We start from the raw sequence: 22,256 nt of genomic DNA, 5'->3' as shown, positions 1-22,256 counted from the left end.
AACTAATGTTTCTTCTGAGAATTTCTTGGTCCCTTTTTCTAACGCTTCTGCCTTCCTGTTACCAGCGACTGCATTCTGAGGAAAAGGATGGATTATTCACCTGTGCCACTTCCTTCCATCCATGAATCCAGTCCCACGTGCACAGAAAGCATCCCAGGATCAACAGCTCTCACTACCTGCCTATTTGCCTGCCCCCCTAGAACCTGCCAGCCTTTCACCAGCCGCCTCTCCCACTTTCCCAAGTAAGTCAGAACATTTTCTCTGACAGTCTTCCTTACACTTGCACCACTTTCCTCTCTCCTAGTGGACCTATCTAAAGACCACAGCTTAAACAGTCCCCATCACTCTAGTGAACAAATCCTGCCCGGTTTTCCTTTCGAGTTAAATAAAGACTTTAAAACCGCTATCATCGTTTGGGTTTTATCTGCACTTGAGTCCTCCACTGTACAGGGCGGGCCATTTGTATGGATACACCGTAATAAAATGGGAATGGTTGGTGATATTAAAGTCCTGTTTGTGGCAACATTTCCAAACAAGCTATATTAGTTTGGTCTTTTTCGAATTGTACTGTCATCTACTTTAACATTTAACTCGTTAACTGAGGCCTCTGACATTGTATTATCTGACCTTGGGATGAATTAGTAAATTAGGGACGTCCACCACTCCTGCGAACACACACCGTAATGCTCCAGACCAGCAAACTGCCAAAAGCTCTGTTTTTACACAGGTGGTAACACTTGCTGAGGATCAATTATTCAAGTTCATTTCCTATGGATGCAGTAAGGATCTGCTTATTTTCTTCACAGAGTCCTGTTGAAACTACAAATATAGATTTAGAATTTATATGCAGACACTCCAATATGTGAGCTTGTGCTCAGAGTGGATGAAAAAGATGTCTAAAACATCAAGTTTGTGTCCTTATATGTTCCAAAGGAGCTTCATTAGCACAAACCTATCATACTCTAAGATATAGGAAAAGATGGGGGAATGAGGACAAGACAGCCGCTTGAGCTGAGAAGCTGAAAAATCAGCCGAGCAAAGCAGAGCAGACAGTAACTCCCCACACAAATCTGCAGGGTAATGTCCATGAGTAGAAACAGCTCTGACACATACAGTGTTACAGCTACTGAAAAGGAGCTGAAAGAATTTCCCCTCCTTTTATGTTATGTCATATTGTGAAGATTTATGGAAACATACACGAGCATGGTGTAGCCTTCTTTGGTAAAGCTTAACAAATAAGTATGACAGAAATTGCTAGCTTGTGTCAGCGTGGCATGTAACACATTATTGTACCTGGAGCTGGTGCTATACTGATACTGGGATGTTGGCAACTCTTGTCTCCTCCACTTTGCATGTTGATTGTTCAACCAAACTGCTGTCAACCTCTACTCTCATCCTGAACCTGACAAGTTTTCACAGTCCTAATAAAACCGGTCTGAAGATGTTTTGAGGAGTAATGGAAATTAAATTAAATTGAACAAAGCCAGATAAATTGGCTTGGTGGCATTTGTTATTTAGAGAGTGTTAATCCACAGCAGTGCTGTCCAAATAAAAGCGAGGGCAGAATGAGCTGTTGCCTTTAAGCTAATGAGATATTAGCCAAATCCTCTTAGCCAAACTATTTTGTTAGGGTTCAGTGAGCGATTGCCTTGCTGGCACTAATATGGATGAAGAACTGTGGTTTTGTTAAGTGCCAGACTGAAAGCGACTCCAGTTGAGAGTGGTATTAACCATGGATGAATGAAGGAGGAAAAGTGAGAAAACTGAGATTGTCCTTTTCTCCATCAGGTCCTTCAGAAAGCTTGTTTTCATTTAAGATTTTACTGTTGTGCAAACCTAGACTTTTATATTCAGTGTTAAAGCAGAAAAATATGTCACTTAGCAAAGGAAATGAGATTGCTTTTCTGCATGGTGTTTGTAATGGATACAATGATACAAATGACACAACGAAAAATAAATCTGTATTTTCAATTTCTTGTATTCCACTTGAGAAATATTTTGTCGCTTTTGCTTTTAAACACCCCAAGGCAATTGATTTTGATCTTGATAAAACCAAACTGTCACCAATGTAGGCTTATTTTACTTGAAAGATTCTTTTAATTTATTTTGACGTAAAGATTCAGTTCTAAAACTGTGATATTTTTCAGGTTCAGTATATTTGATGGAGTTTTTAAATACTTGTTAATACTCCCCCCCCCAGATTTCTTCTCAAAATTTATTGGCTGCTTCTTGTTAAAAACTAGAATTGTATTTTCTTTTTACATGTTAGTTTGAGAATGCAATAAAATACAGAACTAATGATGTGTAATCCACTTCAACCAAACCAGTGGGGTATTGCAATAGAAGAACAGACGCTTCACAATAGATAGAATCAGTGGGAGTATAACAGAGTGGGGCACAAGCCAATTTTCAATCTGAGACGCAAAGCTTAGAATAGACTGACGTGCAGACGCTGTTTGTTTGCCAACTGACTTTCTTTTCTACACACAAGATGGCTTTACACGGGGTGTGAGTTTTACAAACTATAATGATAATTAACACATGACGACAGGATGGTCTTAGAAAAAATAGGTAAAATGGGCTCACGTGACCTCAATCGTAAGTAATCTATGCTAACCATAAACGGCATAAACAATACCTTGACATGAATACATGAGGAATATACAGTTACAAATGAGTGATGACAGTGCTGTGATAATACAGTCTCCTGCCAGTTTGTGACATAGTCACAAAATTGGTTTCACTGATTCTTGCTCACTGACAAAAATTGTCCTTTTGTTGGTGTTAAAGCAGCTGCCGCACAGTTTGAGGGCAGTGCATGAAATACTCAGGAAATTTGATCCTCTAGTTTGTGTTCATGGACACGAACTGCCAAATTGTAGTGCTTGCTCTTTGACAAAGTGATAAAGTCCACATTTGGTGCTTACTTCTGGTTTCACTTGCTGTTTGTCTGTTCTTGTTTAATTGAACAAAAACACTATGCTAGTTTTTAAATAATAAGTCATTTTTATTATTGTCGTACTTGTTTGTTTACTTATCTATAAGCGGAAAACCTGTTGGTAGCTTGAACGTTATTAATATTCTTTTGTTTTGTGGTATGGTGACCTCTATTGGCCACAGTTGGTATACTGGAGCCTTTGTTATACCTAACTATTTCAGTGCTCCGCATAGGCGCAGTAGCGGGTTTATTCCTGTAAGTTTGCATGCTGCCTAATATTCTAATTTACTTTATTTGATTTGTGATGCATGTATAACATGAGTACATTAAGTTGCTAGTTTGTTTGATAAGCTGTGTGGCTGTGTAATTATATATTACACGTATAAGTATATTAGCATTGTATTCTAACTTGTTCTGAGGAATAATGTTACTTCACTCAGTGTTAAGGTTGATCCAGGCTACTTTGAAATGTATGCATGCTCAGTGAATGAGAAAATAATGATCTGTGTTGTTTTGTGTTCGTTTAGTTTTTAGAAAAAGAGGAAACAGAAGAAAATGATTAAAGGATGCCATGTAGAGAAAGCTCAAACTCTTTAAAAAATGCAAATGCAGATTTTATGTGTCAGTCACCACTGAAATTAACGTTAATTCAAATAATGAGGAATTTGTGTAGATATAGGCACCTATTGGTCTTATTGGCCAACGCAGCAGTTTATGATAAAGTCACAACCACAAACTTATACCATGGGGATGCTACACCTTGCACAAATGGACTTAAAAAGTAGTCTGACTCCAGACTCCAGACAAACATTTAGTTTATATTGACAAGTTAATGAGTGAAAAGTTTAAACCTGCTTATTCTCATCAGTGTTTTGGGGGCAATTGGCTCTAAATGATTATATTATTGCCACAAACATTCTGCTCCAGGCAGCAGTAAAAGAAACATTTCCAGCACTAAGTCAGATTTATGTCAAAGTGTTAAATCAGCAACTGCTCAAATAAACCTAGAAGCCGATATTATCCTTAGTTAACACATTTGGACTACATTACATTGTAGTAACACAGCAGTCATTCAGAAAAAAATGCTAATAGCAAGTATAGCTTTATTTTCTTTTGTGACTTTCACAACTACAAATTTCTCAAAAAACACCTGTTTTCCTTTTGTCATAAGATATTAGATAATTGATGCAGTGTTTACAGTACTCCACCATAATGCTGTAGTTATGGGGCACCATTGAAGGAAATGAAATTCTAATATTTATATCTACTGACAATTTTACTTCACATTTCACATGATAGTGTTTGCTAGATTTACAAGGAAGACTGAAACTGATAGAAAGTATCAGTACACCAATCTTTGCAACTACCGGGCCAATTATAATACCACTTAAAAACACTAGGTTGAGTGAACGCTGGCGCGACTGGCTGCCGCTACTCACCGGCCGCCACTCACCACTATCGCTAAACGTTAACGCTACTGGACTCTGGACTTCTGTCCTACTCCTGTTTCTAAGGCCCACCGGTGTCCCTACCCGGCTGTTCCTGTCCATGATGTGGCCTTTCAGGATCTATGTACTCTCAGTGTGGGTCTGGATCCTTATGTCATCGATCTACCGACTCGGCACTGGACTTCATCAATATACAGCTGATGAGCTCCTCCGGCTCCGCTTCTCTTTAGCTGCTCCGCCGCTGGCTGCTCTTCATTTCCACACGGACATTGCCTTCCTCCCTCGTCGAAAGTACGTACATCGAGGCTCCCGTCGGTATTTCCATCAGGATAATTCCAAACCAATTCAGTCCTTCTGGTCCACCTCTGGTCGCTCTCAACGGAACCCCTGCAGGTCTATTGACCACAATGTTCTGACTGGTCTGCCTAGGTCGGCTAACACTCTTATCCAGTCCGACAGTATTTCTGTCAACTTCGGCCTGCTTAATATCCGTTCGCTTACGAACAAAGGACATCTCATCCAGGATCTCCTAACAGACCGTAAGTTTGACTTTTTCTGCTTGACTGAGACATGGCAACAGCCCAATGACTTTTCGCAACTCAACGACTCCACCCCCCCCCCCCCCCCGGGGTTTGTTTACACCTGCCAACCTCGCGAGTCCGGCCGTGGTGGTGGCCTCGCGATAATCTATCGCGAGAACTGGAAAGTCTCGCCGCTGTCCGCCCCTACGTACAGCTCCTTTGAATCTGTTGTTTGTCAACTTTCAGGACCTACCCCAACTGTAATAGCTGTCATCTACCGCCCCCCAAAATTTAATTCTGTTTTTATCAGTGACTTTGCCGATCTGCTGACCAATCTAGCTACTGTCTCCCCTAATATAATATTGCTGGGTGACTTTAACGTTCACGTGGATAACTGCGACCATCCTCTTACCAAGGACCTTCTATCCTGCCTTGATAGTTTCAGCCTTAAACAATACATAAACTTCCCTACCCACATTAAGGGCCACACTTTGGACCTAGTCTGCTGTTCTGGACTTACCCCCTCCATCTGTACAGCTGACGAACTGCTAATTTCGGATCATCTACTTCTCTCCTTTAATGTTCACATGACCCTCTCTGTAATTAACAATCCCCGTATTATCTCTTTCCGGAATATCAAGAATATAAATCTTGATATCCTTTCCTCTGCTTTTTCTAGCTGCTTGTCTTCTAACAACTTAGCTATTCAAGAGGACCTGGTACTTTTTTATAATCATAGCCTTAGTAGTATTTTAAATTCCCTGGCTCCACAAAAAACCAGAACTGTACTTTTTTCTCGCTCTGCACCCTGGTACACCCCTGAACTCCGGCTACTGAAAGCTAAAGGCCGACAGCTTGAACGTCTCTATAAGAAAACTGGCCTTACTATTCATAAGGATATGTTTAATAACCACGTTCTGTTTTACCAGGAATGTATTAGTCAAACCAAATCTGCTTATTACTCTGCTATTGTCTACTCAAGTGAGAACTCTACCAAGACCCTTTTCTCACTATTCAACTCTTTTAACAGGCCACCTGATTCTCTCCCTGCTCATCTCTATTCATCTAACTTCTGTGATGCTCTAATGCTATTCTTTATTGATAAAATTCATAAAATACACTTAGACCTCGACCCTAATGCTCAATGTAGCTTCTCTGTCCTAACTTCTCCCCCTTCTCACTTCCTCTCTGTTTTTCAACTTCCATCCTTAGTTGATATTGCTGATCTCATCCATAAATCAAAGCCTTCTACCTGCCAGCTCGATCCTATCCCCACTGTCCTCGTCAAAGCCTGCTTACTCCCTCTCCTTCCCCTCATATCTGCTATTATTCACTCTTCACTCACCACTGGAACTGTTCCTGCTTCCTTCAAAGTTGCTGCTATTACCCCAATTCTGAAAAAAACTGGTCTAGATCCCAACAACTTTAATAATTTTCGTCCTATCTCCAATCTACCATTTCTCTCAAAAATCCTTGAAAAAATAGTTGCTTCACAAGTCCATCTTCACCTAACTGATAATAACCTTTATGAACAGTTCCAGTCTGGCTTTCGTCCTCTACATAGCACTGAAACTGCTCTTATAAAAATAACAAACGACCTTCTTATAGCAGCTGATTCTGGTCTCCTCTCCATCCTTATCCTTCTTGATCTGAGTGCAGCTTTTGACACCATCTCTCATCCCATTCTCCTTAGCAGATTAGCTTCTATTGGTCTCTCTCACACTCCACTAGCCTGGTTTAAATCATACCTATCTGACCGCACTCAGTTCATTCAATTAAAATCCTTCACTTCTCAGCTTTCTCCTTTATCCACTGGGGTGCCCCAGGGATCTGTCCTCGGGCCCCTTCTTTTCATCATCTACCTTCTTCCACTCGGACATATTTTTCGTAAATATAATATTCAGTTCCACTGCTACGCCGATGACACCCAGCTCTATCTCTCTACCAAACCTGACTCTACTCTTCCTCCACCCTCCCTCATCCTCTGTCTAGCTGAACTTAATTCTTGGTTCTCCTCCAACTTTCTTAAACTCAACAGCAATAAATCGGAACTTCTTCTGGTTGGCACTAAACGACTGCTATCCAGAATTAACAATTTCTCTCTCACCATCAATAACTCGCTGGTCCCTATCTCTCCCTCTGTGAAAAGCTTGGGTGTCATTCTCGATAGCACATTATCCTTTAACTCACATATCAATAATATTACACGTGCAGCATATTTCCAACTCCGTAACATTAATCGCCTCCGCCCCTTCCTCACACCTCACGCCACTGCCATTCTCATCCATAATCTTGTTATCTCTAGAATTGACTACTGCAACTCATTATTATTTGGCCTCACACAAAAATCTATCAACAAGCTCCAACGTGTCCAGAACTCTGCTGCCCGTATTATTACTAGGACTTCTTCTACCCACCACATCTCCCCAATCCTGAAGCAACTTCACTGGCTCCCGGTCAAATTTCGCATCCATTTTAAAATAATTCTGTATACATTCAAGGCTATTCATTCTCTCTCTCCACCGTACCTCTCTGACTTATTACAGATGAAGCTCCCATCCCGCTGCCTCAGATCTTCATCTTCTCTTTCTCTCTCTGTTCCCTCTGCTCGTCCGATCACAATGGGAGGGAGGGCCTTTAGCTGCTCTGCCCCTCGACTTTGGAATTCCCTACCCCCGGACCTCAGAAATATTAGTTCATTCTCTCTTTTTAAGTCCACCCTCAAAACTCATCTGTTTAAAATTGCCTATTCTTAAATTTCTGTATGTTTTAACTTTTATCTTCTATTTTTACCATTGTGTATATTTCCAGTTTTTATCTGTTGTACAGTGTCCTTGGGTGCTTTGAAAGGCGCTATTTAAATAAAATGTATTATTATTATTATTATTACTCATCCTGTGATTATCACTTTAAAGTAGATGCAAACTCTCATGTTTAAACTGATCAACTTTGAAAACACAAATTTGCATATTTTTTTCCCTCTGTCAATCCTGTGAAAGGATTGACAAAAAAAGTTGATTCTGTTCATCTGGACGTAGCGTTTTCAGTGGGAGACACGTTTCGTCACTCATCCAAGTGACTTCTTCCGTCTCAGCTGACTGCAGGTTTCCCCAAACTTACAAACAGTACATTTGCACAATAACTGAAACCGTGAGGTCAGTTTCCTTTTCCTGATGACACTCAGTTTGTGCTCCAGTGGATGATGAGTGAAGGTTTGACTCTCATCATCCACTGGAGCACAAACTGGGTGTCATCAGGACGCTACAACATAGAGCGAAAAACCATTCCCACAGACACAGCGGCCAGGGAAGCAGAAGAACATCACGTCAAGAAGGTCCTGAGTAAATGTGGTTATCCCAGCTGGATGTTTCTCAAAGCTGGGAAGGCACCTAAAAAAAGCTTCAGCTGATCCAGGAAAGAGGGGCAACTGCTGCCTAGGCTTAGTGATCCAATATGTGTCAGGAGTATCGGAACAGTTGACACACATTTTTCTCCAAACACTGCGTCTCTGTGGCTTTTAAACCCCAAAACACGCTGCTCCAAAAACTGTTCCACCGCAAGGATCGGGTCCCCCGACACAAACAGAGTAATGTCGTGTATGCTGTTAAGTGCCAGGAGGATTCCCATGATTTATACATTGGGGAAACCAAACAACTTTTGGCGAAGCAGATGGCACAACACAGAAGAGCTAACTCATCAGACCAGGACTTTGTAGTCCAGTGATGAGGATGTACACATTCTGGACAGAGGAACGCTGGTTTGAGCGGGGAGTCAAGGAGGCCATTTACGTGAAAAGGGAAAGAACATCTCTGAATCAAGGAGGGGACCTAAGGGTACATCTTTCACCATCTTACAATGCTGTGATTGCAGCCATTCTCCAACTCTCTCTGAATGGTACTCATGGCAATTGATTAATGGTCTTTGATCAGTGGGCTATGACTATTGAAAACGCTACGTCCAGATGAACAGAATCAACTTTTGGGATTTACTTACCTGGATTATTGAGCATGCATCAAGACAATCCTGTGATGATCTAACAGTTTTCATGTCCACCAGCTTATAAGGGCTTCATAGCTGCTAAATGCTGCACAGATTCCTCTGGCCGGCTTGGTTGCTAGGTAGCTTACTTTCAGTTAGTCCGTGAGACTAACTAGACAGTAAATTTGAGGCTCATAACAACATAACAATGAGCTGATGGATATTAAAAACAGTCTTTAAAGCTTTGGGGAGCTGCATGCTTGATTAATACAGCTAATGCAGGAGTTTTGCATGCTGCTACTACAGGAAGCAGTCTGTTCCTTGGAGGCAAACCTTGTGTTTCCCTGCTACATATGCTAATGAATTCTAAGGGCAAAAAACAGGTTGATTTACAAATTGACCCTTACCATCTCAAACGGCATTACAAACAGCTCTGATTTCCTTCTACACGGGAATCTGGGAAGACAGAGAGGGCAATCATATTCATCTGTAGCCACCCTCCCTCTGCATTTGCCTGGTCTGACAGAAACTGCAGGGGTTGTGTGCTCACGGAATGAAATGTGAATAAAGAACAGCGAGAGAGAGAGAGGGAGGAAGAACAGGCAAAAGCATTAATTTCCCACCTTCATTCATATTCACATGGTGGGGCCATCGCTCTCAGACGTGTGATCTTAAACAGATTTTTTGGCGCTCACCCCCATCAGCGCATTTTTGCTGTCATGTATCAAAGCTGTCGTGTATATGAATAAACCCCGAAACCCAGCTTCATATCCAGCCTGAGCTAAAGTGATATGCGGAGGTGGGGTGGGTGCAAGGCAGCAAGGACCCAGTTGCACATTGCAGGGATCATGGCAGGAGACGACACCATACATCAGTGAGGACATAGGCTGTCAGAGCATGAATGGGTTTTGTCATGAATGAATAACTACCACAAATGTGCGGTGAGGGGAAGAGGAGAGCTTTACTTGCCTTAGCCTTTTCATCTCCTATGATCCACACTTCAGAGTTGGAGTGAAGAGGTGTGTGTTTGTGTGTAGTGAGCTTGTTGAAATAAACAGATTCCTCATTGGAAGAAACAAGGAAGGATAGCCTCCTCTTCACAATGAGAGAACACTAACGGAAAGTGAAGCCAAGCAAATGTTGCCAGGGCAAACGGAGTGTGTGCCGTCTGTGTCAGCATTGTGTTTTATACTCATGTGTACTGTCACCTCAGGCTTGTGTCGTCGGAACATCTCAACACTTTTGTCTCACTGAATAGAGCTAATTTCCCACCCAAAGGGAGTTCTGTCACAAGGAATGTGCAATGAGAAATGGACTCATTGCTCGTCACAGTCACTCAGTTGTCATCATTTTATTCCCAAGAGGTGTGTTCATTTCTGCCTACTATGTATTTGAGGAACAAAAACTACAGTAAAAATGACTCTCTAGTAAAAGAAAAAAAGATAAGAAAAACCCACCAAGATGGAGTGAGACAAAGAAAGATGTAGCCCCTCCTCTGGGATAAAACAGTCCATACTGTGAGGAGGTGGGTGAGACTGGGAAGGTGAGGAAACTGGGCTGAAACAGTAGGAGGGGGAGGGGATACTGAGTCTTACCCACCATACTGTGTTTGTACTTCATCAACAGTATCCCAGAATGCCGCATGCTGATTTCCCGTATGCCCTGGCACTCTCTCCCATGGCAGCTGGTGTCCATTCTCCTTGTACTTCCATTCCACATACCATGGCGACGACTAACTCCTTCCACCCCCTGGTTTGACTCTCCTGTTACCTGTGACCTTACTGTTGTTCTCACCAGGGGGTATGTTATCCTAACATACACATTCACACGTATGCATTTATATCTGCTCAAATATTTACAGATATGTTTTCTCTGTCCCACTTTGTCTGCTAAAAACATAAAAGTAATTACATTTTTAAAAAATATTTCGCATAGATTTTTTTTTCCTTTTGTTTTCTTTTTCCATTTGTGTCGATCCCAGCTGGACTGGACTGTTTCCCCTCAGCGCACACACATTTGCACATGGTTCTGCACTGTCCACTGTACCCTTGACTGTACAAGGTGGGAGTGATTTATGTATTTACAGGGACAGTGAACAATGAAAAACACTTATTAGGTGTCATGTTCTTCATCGTTCATGATCAAGGTTAAAGGAGGATTTTAAACATGTTCTGCAGCATAGGCGTTGGTGTGTGTGTGTGTGTGTGTGTGTGTGTGTGTGTGTGTGTGTGTCTGTGCCGGTCCCCAAAGGCCCAGTGGCTTCCCCTGAATAACTGTGTAATCGATCATAAAAACTGCTGATTAGCTCAGTGTGGACAAGAGACAAGAAGGCAGTCGTGTACAAGGGACATTGACTGAGTTAATGATGGTTTATGTGATGGCCGGTGCACAGGCTATTTTATGATCAATGTATGAACTCAGTCACACTGGGCTAGTTTATTGGATAAAATTCTAATTTGTATTGGGTTAAAATAAATTATACTTTTGTTGAATCATATCCATCCTTTTTTTTACTCAATGGCCAATTTAGATATCAGAGCTATTGATTTGTGCCTTGCTTTCATTATGTGATTGCATGCAGACCCTGAACCACATAAGCATGAATTTTTGAAGCTCAAAGGAATACCTTAGGATTATTCATTCATTAGCGTTGCTGAAGATGAAGCCAACAGTTGCATCTCTTGCATGCACAACAAAGATCTTGTTTTCTGAACCATCAAGTCTAGTCAACGGTGTTACTTTTACAGCCCAATATTAGAAACTATGAATTTGCCACAAGCAGCTGCACATTATGCACAACATGCAACACCCTTTATACTCAAACAGTTTAAGACTGTTGGAAGTGTGAAATACAGTCACGGTATAATAATGCTTAATGCAAACAGTCTCCAACAAAATGATGAAGTACTAGACATTATTGGAAGTCATTAAAAGTCACCTTCAGTTTAGTTGGGCCCAGTTGGGTTGCATATATCCACAAGCAAAACCACAGTGGAAAACAATGAAAAATCAGAGTTAATTTAAAAGATTCTTTTAAAAAAACGCTGTGTTCAGTTAGGGCTACTGATATAATGTTGTTTAGATTATAGGTAAGAATTTAACCAAAGCATTCAAGCTATTTTAAAGTAATTAAGTATTCAAGGGATGCCCAGATGAACAGAATAAATTTTTGGGGATTTCCTTACCTGGATATTGAGCATGCATCAAGATATTCGAGGGATGATGTCTTTTCTTGTCCGCTGGTTCCTATCGCCTATTTCCAAATTAATTTCACATTGCATTTAAAATAAACCAAGTTTTGAATTTAAAAAGAAATACAAACAGATAAGATTCATATTACAACATATTACAACTTTGAGTTTTTCAAATCTCTTTTGTGAAAATGCCTCTATGGTGGGAGAAACTGGGGACGAACCATGTAAGCAAAGGTTGTAAACTCTAGACAAGAGGCCTACTAAGTTCAAATATGTGAGAAAATGTTAAACAAAGGATTTGGGCCTCCTAAAACAACGCAGTGATTGCCAGAAAAAACATCAAGAAAAATGTGCTTGCAAAGGACACCAAAACACAGACAGAAGAATCAAGCAGTGCACCCTGTCCTAATCCAGGCTGGATGGAGCCTGCAATACAGCGACTCATCCCTCCTTGTAGGCCCCAGTTCGTCTTTTATCTCCAAGGGACTGTTTACTTCCAGTAATTAGGCTATTCATCACACTAATGGGAACATCCCCCGCCACTAAATAACTTCTCTTTTCTCTGAATAAGGCTTACAATTCCGGCAAGGCATCATGAGAGGGAGGTGATACTCCTCCTAACCATGATGCCATAGCGGGCAAGTTGTTTAATCTGTCAACATTTCTTATCAAAAGGCCATTCATGGCCTACAATGCACTGGGGAGCATCATGAGCAAATATTAACAAAAAAAGTATAAAAATATAATAATTCCAAATGAAGTATAGAGGATTTGCTCTCCAAATGCTGAATATGCTATGTGAAGGAATTTTTGATCTACTTCCCACAAACAGCAATCTTTTGGAAAGCCACTAGATGAAAAATGTAATTTCAGTTCAGTCAGGGCCACTTTATTCTGAGTAAATTATAAATTACTGTGGATGGAATAATATTTGCTAGTATGGATCTTTGCTGGGACCTTTCTGCCCTTCACATGGAAAGCCTGAGGCGAGAAGAACAGCAGCAAAGGTAGAGGGCAAAGTAGGCATCAATGACAACAGTGATGACACTGATTAAGTCAGATACAGCTTAAAAAGCAGCATCTTTGGTGGTTGCAAAGAGGCATGCAGATGAAGAAGCAGAGTCAGATAGCAGCTCACCAGACTCATCTGAACCAGGGGCGATTTTAGCCCATTTTTGGGGGTGCTTCAAATCAAAGCGCCCCCAAAGATTTCTTACTTTTTTTGACAATATTTGCTGTTTGTGGGACACACTGCTAAAAATATAAAAAGCATACAGTACGTAATTGATTCGGAACATTTTAACAACAAAAGTATAGATAAGCCCTCCCTGTTTGAAATGGTTATTGTGTCCTATGTGTATGTGCCGATATTGAACCCAAGGTACTAACTAGCTAACTGGCTGGATGCCCATTAACCTTATAACTCCTGGTGTGTGTGTGTGTGTGTGTGTGTGTGTGTGTGTGTGTGTGTGTGTGTGTGTGTGTGTGTACAGAGAGACAGGAAGGTTTTTTTTTCAAACACATTCAGTGTAAGATCAAATGATCCATCAATAAAGGATAATGTTGGATCAGTGTTTCAATATTTATATCCTCTATTAGATGTACATGTGGTTTGGTTATTTGCCTTTTGGTTGAAAGTACGCTAAGAGAGGACTTTTTTTAATTAGTGATCTTAATAGTATTTTTTTTTAATCTAATTGAATACAATCTATTTGTGTATGATTGTCAGTCCAAAGAGGGAGAGAGGAAAGAGGAGAACATGAGGAGAAAGTACAAGGTCAGGAAGAACCAGGTAAGAAAACAGACAGGGAGTACTAACAGGCAAAACAGAAACTGTTAAACTGACAAAGAGAAAAAACAACACCTAATTTTACTCATACAATCTGGAAGTTGTGTTCTCCCTATATTAAAGCTGCTATACAGAATCTGCAAAACAAACTAGGTTGTCAGCCCTGGCACTGCATTACCATATTGAAATTCAGTCAGAGGAAGTCACAGTTGCCAAAAACCTTTTGAAGCTTGTTACACACCGGCCCGAAGCCGGGGTGCAACACAACAAAAAGATAAACCCGATACATAATAACGTCAAAAAAAATCACACCACGGCAGAATGACGAGAGTTGGTTAATTTATTTACTGAACAGGTAGCGAGCTTCAGGGTGGGCGATGCCAAAACAACAAACAAAACACATTAGAAAGAAAAACAGAGCTAACTTACCTCCCACGATCCCAAAACAAAATACAATTCTCTAACCTGTCTCCCTACCCGAAACAGGAGAAAAGAGGGGAATAAAAGAAAACGGCTTCCCACCCCTACAGCTACCAAGCCCAGGTACAACCCCTTTTTCAGCATTAATATTGCAGCCCCGTGCAGTCACACACCACGACGGTCCCCAGACACACAGCTCACGGGAAACCAGGAAGTCTGCTCGCCGACCCAGTCCAACCCCTTTTGTAGCTGGCCTCTTTCCTTCCTCCACCAATGGGTGGCCTCCACCTGGAAACAAGCAACACTGAATACAAATACAAACAATAACAACACCGTACCGCAAATAATGACCCTGGGTCATAACAAGCTCAAGAGTGAGGCTGGTGCCATTCCAGATATGTTAACATTGTACAATCCTCTGGATAATCAGATCTTCCCCACACTGAAAACTGTTATTCGGGTTGTCCTAACAAACCCAGTTAGCAGCTGTAGCGGTGAGAGGTCTTTTAGTGTCTTGAGTCAGCTCCATACCTGGCTGAGAAGGACCATGGGTCAAAGCAGACTCCAGCACCTGGCTGTGATGTCAGTTGAGAAAGAGATGCTTGAGAGACTTGACCACCAAAATGTGATGGACAGATTTACCAACCTCAAGGTGAGGCGACATAGGTTAAAAGAAAAGAAAAAATTTCAAGGACTCTTCTATTTTTGGAGTGTATTTTTATTTATCTGTATTATATTATACATACACTTTAAAAGGGAATCTCTGTCCAAAAAATGCACTCAGTTTACTTTTTACTCACTATGAGCATCATTCATTATTCTCCCGCAGTAATTAAGGTTAGGATATGTATATATATATTTTTAAATTCCAATCCATTCTTCTTTTGCAGCATTTAAATAACCTTTATCAGATTTGATGGTTTTGTTACAGACTTTTCAGTGTTTTGCTTTTCTTTCACAAATGTGGGGATTAAATTGTGTTAGAATGTACAAAACAGTGACGTCATGTTTTGTGACGAGGACCCAGGCACAGAGAGACTTGATGAATTTAAGAATCTTATGATTTAATAAGGAAATTTGCAGATTTGCACAGAGAGGGTGAAACTATGATGACTGATAACGGAGACTGTTGAAGACAACAGACGATGAGGACAGGGAGGAACAGGGTTTTAAATGCACCAAGGAGACAGTCAGAGGGAACTCGGGACAACCGGAGACATTTAAGGATGTAGGGACTGAGAGAGACAGGGAAGAAGTCTCATTGTGACGAGTAAAGTTTACCTTGCCTGCATGGGCAGCTCTCTGGGTGCTCAGCACCCCCAAAGCGCTGATCCTAGAATCGCCCCTGATCTGATCTTGGCTCAGAAAATACTGCAACAAAGTAAATTATAAACCAGCTCCAAGTGTTACAATCGTGAGCCAAAATGCTCTTTTTCTTCTGTTTTGTTTTTGTTCTACTTATTTGTAAGTTAGTGTTTAACACCAGCCTTTTCTGTAGTGCCAGGAAAATTGTTTTGCACGACCTTTTGATTTCATGAAATCTAGATAGATGTCTTAATTTGCAGCATTTGTAACTATTCCAAGGTACCATGCATTTTTGTACACAGCATCCACATCTATGCTAGTATTAACTTGTACCACTGCTGGTGTTGTTGCAGTGCTACTGACCTTCTGGACGATGGTTGTACTTTCTTTTCCAAGCAACCTGCAGGTTTTCTGCTTAGTCTGAGTGACTGGAACAAAGTGCGATGGCTGCAGGTTTTCTTGAAATATCTTTCTTTATTCAAAAGGTTCCTTCAACCTTGCACTCTTGGCATCAACACCAGTGGCTGAAATGGAGAACTGAGTAATTTCTGAGATGTGCTCAAATAGTTGCTGTGAAGTCAGCATATGCTCACTGTTTGTTTGCTGCTTGTTGCAAATTGGCTCTGGCTACAAGGCGTTTAATTTAACCACCAGTTCAATCGCATACCTTTTAGCCATGGTTAATTTCAAGAGTAGCTTTTCTTTTGGCATTTATCCTCCGTGAAAACACAGATTTTAGAGGTTTCTTGATCCATGATGTTTTGCCACAATGTCTCAAAATAATATTCTCATCAGTACTGATTTTATGACATTTGCTGAGCGTCACATGTTTATGACGACTAGTTGGAAAACCTCTATTTTTCTGATCTTGTGACTATCAAGACTTGCCCTGTTGCAAACAACATCACCAAAGATCCAAGTTAAACTTGCAAACCACACTTGTGTCCATGTTGTATGCATGCATAAGTATTCACTCGACATTATCGTGGTTTAAATCTATGAGTAAACACACTGTCAAATTCAACATTTAATGAGTGTTAAAAATAACGATATTAAAAATAAAATGTAACAATGTTTCCATTACTATATGTTATAAACATTAAATTTGTAGAGTGTTGCTGCTGAAACTATGATATACTCAATGATCTCAATGCTCAAAGCATAGAAAGTGCTGGAAAAAATAAGGAAACTTAAAGGTGCCAAATTTCAAGCCATCACTCTATATTGAATTAATCAATTTAACCGTTTTTTTGCAGCCACATTCAAATGTCTGGACCTCAGATTTGCACTGTAGTGAATGTGGATTGTAATCATAAAAAGTTAAAAATAGACAAACTTACAGATTCTGTAAAATTGTTTGCATATGTTTTATATCCAAATTCACCTCACAAGTACATACATATATAAAGTGCATATATGAATAAACCAAAAACATGTTGGAGTACAAACCTTTTTATCTAACCAATAGGCTTGGTGTCAGGCTTGGAAACATTTCTTTCAGTGGAGCTCAGTAGAATGATACAATTACTCATCATTTCTGGCTTCAAGAAGCTTCATCTCTCTACGAGAGCGAGTGAAAGCCATTGTGGCATGGAGAGACACCTTTGACAGAGCCATGGGAAGAGATGGGGGAGTATATTAACAAAACACCGGTGGGAGCTTTGGTGATGAGAGATTGGTTAGTTGATGGTTCCAGCAGTACAGCCTTTCCATTCATTACCCCGTGCTGCTGTATCGGCACACACTGAAGCCCAAAGCCTTGTCTCGTCCACGGTGAATGACTAGACGAGCTGGACTCCTCATCAACCTTTCTGATCACCACTCACCTCTCTGAGGTGCCTTTGTGTCCCGTCTCTCTTCATTAAGATAGGCCTTAATGGACTTTTTGCAGGCCTCTGTGCTTGCAGAGAGAGATAGACTAGGGAGATGTAAAAGGGCATATGAGGCTGTGGATGAATGTGTTCTCCATCTTCAACAGCCTCAACAGGCTAAAAAGAAAGTGCCTTTCAATAATGAAAGGGCTTCCTTTCTATATTTGGTCTTAGAGAGAGAAAAATGGGGGAAAAGGGGGATAACTGAGGCATTTTCCTGGGGTCTTTCTATGGACAATCATAATTTGAAGCAGTACCACCTTTTTCGTGACTGGAACTTATTCCTTGCCATATTGGCAAACTGAGACACAGTTAAATGACGATCAACTCCAATCATATTACACATATTTTTATCAAGTCTGATCTATTTAGGCATTCAGAAATACACATTTTCTCTGGACTTTTCCAGCACACTTTTGACCAAAGCAACTTTCACTGTTGCTCTTTATTTTCTACTCTTTAGCTCATTTTTTCATTTGTTTTTTTTCTGTTAAAAACAGAGAACAGTTTGGGTTTGATTTTTTTTCTCCATTTTCCCCTGTGTCACTATATCTCTGGTCAGACTAACTTGTCCTCTAGGCTACTCAGCCTGTGTTTGGTATGGGTCTACTCATAATGCTCATGCATTGTCTGACATAAACTGACTGACTGTTATACAGTAGTTCAGGGTAGAGCAGGGTCTGCCTCTTGTGTTTGTATATGACTTAATGGGTTATATTATACTTTTGTTTGTCTTTAACTTATCATACACTTTTTACAGTGTGTATTCAGTATTTCTTCTCAGTTTACTGCTTTGATAAAATCTGTGTTATGCTGTTTGCCACTCCAAATCTAAAGAAGAATGACAATCACTTTGAGTGCACCTATTATTTAAAAAGTATATGAATCTTAATTACTCAGTGAATACAACAAAGATCTAAAAAGATTTTGTGTGTTAAGAACAGAGAGATATCTCATCTGGTTATGCCCCACAACTACTATAAGATGAAGGTTTTGTATTCAGCAAAGGGTCACTCTCATTAGTCACATCCTTATATTGCACAATAATGAATGAAATTAGGTAGCTCATTAGCAAGCAACTAGGTGATATGCGATCTCATTTGAAGAACATGTGCCTTCTTTAGTTTCAGTACTGATGAGGATGTTACTGGAACAGGAAGGTGTTTCACTTGGAAGCTGCTTTGTTGCTCATCTTTGAAGGTTTTACATAAGACATAGAAATGAAATCAATTTGTCACATATGTGATCTCAATTACTGAAAAAAAAATGAAAGCATCGTTAGATCATAATAAGAAAATGGTTCATCATCCACAACTTTCATCCTAACCTTTATAATGCAAGACTGAGATAACACTATTAAACCTACTATACTGGTAAACCCAACTTGAGAAATTACAGGTCAGGTCTACATACCTAAAAAAAAAAAAATGGATGTATCCATTATGGATGAAATCCTATTCATTAAGTTAAAAGAGAAGGACAGAAGGATACAAGACAATTGTAGTATAATGCTGCCTGTATATTACCAATAAAAGAATAGTTACTACACAAACAGAACAGAAAAAGCCCCAAGCAGAAAAATAAATATGCCTTGTAAGTGTGGGCTAAATACATAATTTCCACATCTATGTGCAAATACGTTTGAATGAATAGAGCAAAATAATGTGGTAGAAGATCTTGGATGTGAAGTGTAAAAGGGTGATGATATATAGCCTTTAAAGTTGATGAGCAAAGTATGCCAGGTCAGTGAAAACAAGGATTAGACGGTCAGACAGTACTTTCCATCAGACAGGTTACTCGTATCTGATGGAAAATCAAATTGGCAAGACAGGGAGCAGGGTGGTTTCAAGACAGTGGGCATGTCTTACCATTGGTGTAGCGGTTTCCAGTGGCCAGGCAAGAGACTAGTAATGAAATCAGAAGCCCTCTGGGGATCGGGCAGGCAGCTAACTGCACAGGTGGGACCTCTGAAGTGGAATAGCTGGATACAGGACTTCCAGGCATGATAGAAGATGGCCAGAAGGTTGGAAGACATAGCAATCAGATACCAGATGGGTATCAGGAGACAGGCGGACAGATGTCGTCAGGGTGACTAAGAAGCCGTCCAATATTTTACCCATCACAAACCAGGTGCATTGTTATCTTTACTCATTATTTCACAAATGTAACAAATTTGGTCAATGGGGGGGAGACAAAAAAAAGGTCTCCTAACAAGCCCAAAGTACAGTCTATCTGATAGTATTATTAGCTTTAATGAATTTAAATAAACATTTTAAATTAAAATGATTTTTACCGTTTCAGTTAGAAATAAGGCTTTATACCCATACCGCTGATTTTTGGTAAATTCTAGCATTGATGCTTCCACTGTCATTTGATGCAACTGCCAGTTTAAAACCTTTTTAGACCAAACTTTGCAAAATTGTAATTTTAATAGGTTCAAACTAAAAGCATTAAATATGTATCAAAACTTGGGAGAACGAAACATTCTAATAATGTTAGATCCACTTTAAAGAAAGTTTCACTAACAAAAGTTAACAGAGGCTAACAGCAAAAACAACAACGCTTATTGACAAAAAGGTTCAGCATGTCAGCTCGGTATCGCTGTTACTGGTGTGAGCTTCACTGACTCACAGACTCACATCAGCCTCCTTTCCCAGTGCTTCACAGCCTCCACAGTAAACGGACGTGGACAACAACTGAGGTCAACAGCAGACTGACAGTCTGTATTCCCTACAGATGAATGGCAGCCAGAGCCCACTGGAGCTAGGATAAAGCATTTGAATTGGGAGTGGTAACCTGATTATTTTATTACTATATAATAACGATTTAAGTGTAATTGGGAGACATCCGTTGAAGCATGGACTTCAATGAGCAACCCTTTTTCAGAATCTTTCACATTGTTTTAGGTTGTCTGTTTGAAGGACAAAAAAAATATCAATGTTAGGGTGTTGGGCCACAGAGGGAGGGGGGGAGAGACAGACAGACTTGCTTTCATGATTTAAAAGATTTCCCTGCTTAGTTTACTATTTCCACTGAAAAACACCTCTTCTCTCGCTCTCTCTCACACACACTAACAGGCACAGCCATGTGTACAAAACCACAGTCACATCACAAGGACAAAATGCACCATAATAAGAGCTGTGAGTATCCATTATGTTATAAAAAGGGGGGAAATGATTGATGCACATAGGAATTAAAGTTCAATTGAAGGACGCAGCTCCCTGTTATGGCAGCTATTCATCAATTAGTTCCAGAAACACCCCTCTTGCAAAGAGAGAAAAAAATTGAAGGTAACTCATAGTTTCTTTACTTTAATGGCTACTTTTAATTTGATGGGGGAAGGGTAACTCTCTCCTGATAATTTCCCTACAACAGAATATTTAAGAAGGTGGAAGCTGAGCATTTTTAACTTCGACTGTTGTTGGTTTTTTTTTAATGTATAAACTTCAAAGAATGTAAGGCTACCTGTAATTTCTTGGTCTGATTTTTAAACATCTCCAAAGAGGGGTGTAATGTTTTGCTAGTATCCAGACATGCAAACTGAACTGGGATGATGAAAGTGACAGCAACTAAGATTAATCCAAATTAACACTGCAGGCATTATTGATAATCTGTTTTTTGTTTTTTGTTTTTTGAAGATTTGCTGCATTGCTCTATTTTATTAGTTTATTTCTATTAGTTTATTTCATTACAATCTTCAGGTATTAAAGTCTACCATTTTTTTTACAATATACTGTGCTCCAGTCTGTCATAACACATTATACTGTAAGAGAAGTTGTTTTTCTGTTACATCACAAAAGGCAGTATCCCCTAAATTGAGCATGTCTGGTAGTAGTAAACAAGGACAGGCCAATCCCTATGTACACTTAGCAAAGGTCAAGCGATGTATGTGTGTGCAAAACATGTAACAATATCTAGATTTTTCAAGTAAGCAAGTATAAAAAGCTAGTAAGTTGACACTAGTATAATACTAAGTCCACAGTGTTGCAGATAATGCATGAAAGTTATGTTAGACCCTATGGTGTGTGTTTAAGGTCTTTTTTTTTTTTTTTTTTTTTTTTTTTTTTAAATCTGTGTAGATTAGATATATAGCAAATTGTTTACTAGTCCTTGAGAGACCACAAGGGACTTTATGGAAAATGTATAAGAGTGTGTTATATCTGTATTTTGTTTTGCTGTTTTGTATGATTTCGGGATTCAGGATGTAAAAAATAAAATGAAATCTACAATTGTCTGTAGTCATCGTCTAGTCTAGTATCCCAAGTACTGTATGTACTCTTTGACAATCATATACTTTATGAAACTGGTAAGGGTCTGCACAATAAAACATGTTCCACAGAGAGTGACAGTTCAGCAGCCTTTTGACATTGTGAATAGCGAAAAGCTCAGTTGCTCCATATTTGGCAACTTGCTTGTAACAGCAAATAACGCCATCCTCTAAGCTTTTTCAAAATCTTCACACGTTTTTCTATCACAGGTGCTGAATGCTTCTTTGAAATACCAGACAATGTCTCTTACACGTTTATACTGCAATTGAGCTGAAAACCAATAAAGCACCAAGCTTCCTTGACATTTTGCAGCTTTACCTGTGTCAATTTTACCGTACATTGTTTCTGACGGAGGTAATCCGTGACACAGAGCTTTGATCAGGCACTTGTTTATGGTGCTGCAATCTAAGGTCTTAATCTGCTAGGGAGATATCAGATAGTGTCATCCCTGGGTGGTGTTGAGTGGCTAGGAGAGTGTCTGGTCGTGACTTCGTGTGCACAGGAGGGGATTAGCTGAGAACAAT

At 40.0% G+C, this 22,256-nt stretch overlaps 1 protein-coding gene across 1 annotated transcript; it reads left to right on the top strand.

Moving 5' to 3' along the window:
• Positions 1–87: 87 nt before the first annotated feature.
• Positions 88–7,760, top strand: LOC146651296 (uncharacterized). The gene is made up of 3 exons (XM_085384510.1): positions 88–242; positions 4,453–5,438; positions 6,033–7,760. Exons 1-3 carry the CDS (start codon positions 88–90, stop codon positions 7,661–7,663), a joined length of 2,772 nt encoding a protein of 923 aa, XP_085240636.1. The 3' UTR covers positions 7,664–7,760.
• The last annotated feature ends 14,496 nt before the right edge of the window (positions 7,761–22,256 follow it).

The sequence above is a fragment of the Rhamphochromis longiceps genome, linkage group LG16 (assembly GCF_057381845.1).
Source record: "Rhamphochromis longiceps isolate RC_006_pf linkage group LG16, R_longiceps_female_GT1.1, whole genome shotgun sequence".
Classification (NCBI taxonomy): domain Eukaryota; kingdom Metazoa; phylum Chordata; class Actinopteri; order Cichliformes; family Cichlidae; genus Rhamphochromis; species Rhamphochromis longiceps.
Note: the sequence above shows the minus strand (reverse complement) of the source record. Positions and strands in the feature narration are given on the sequence as shown.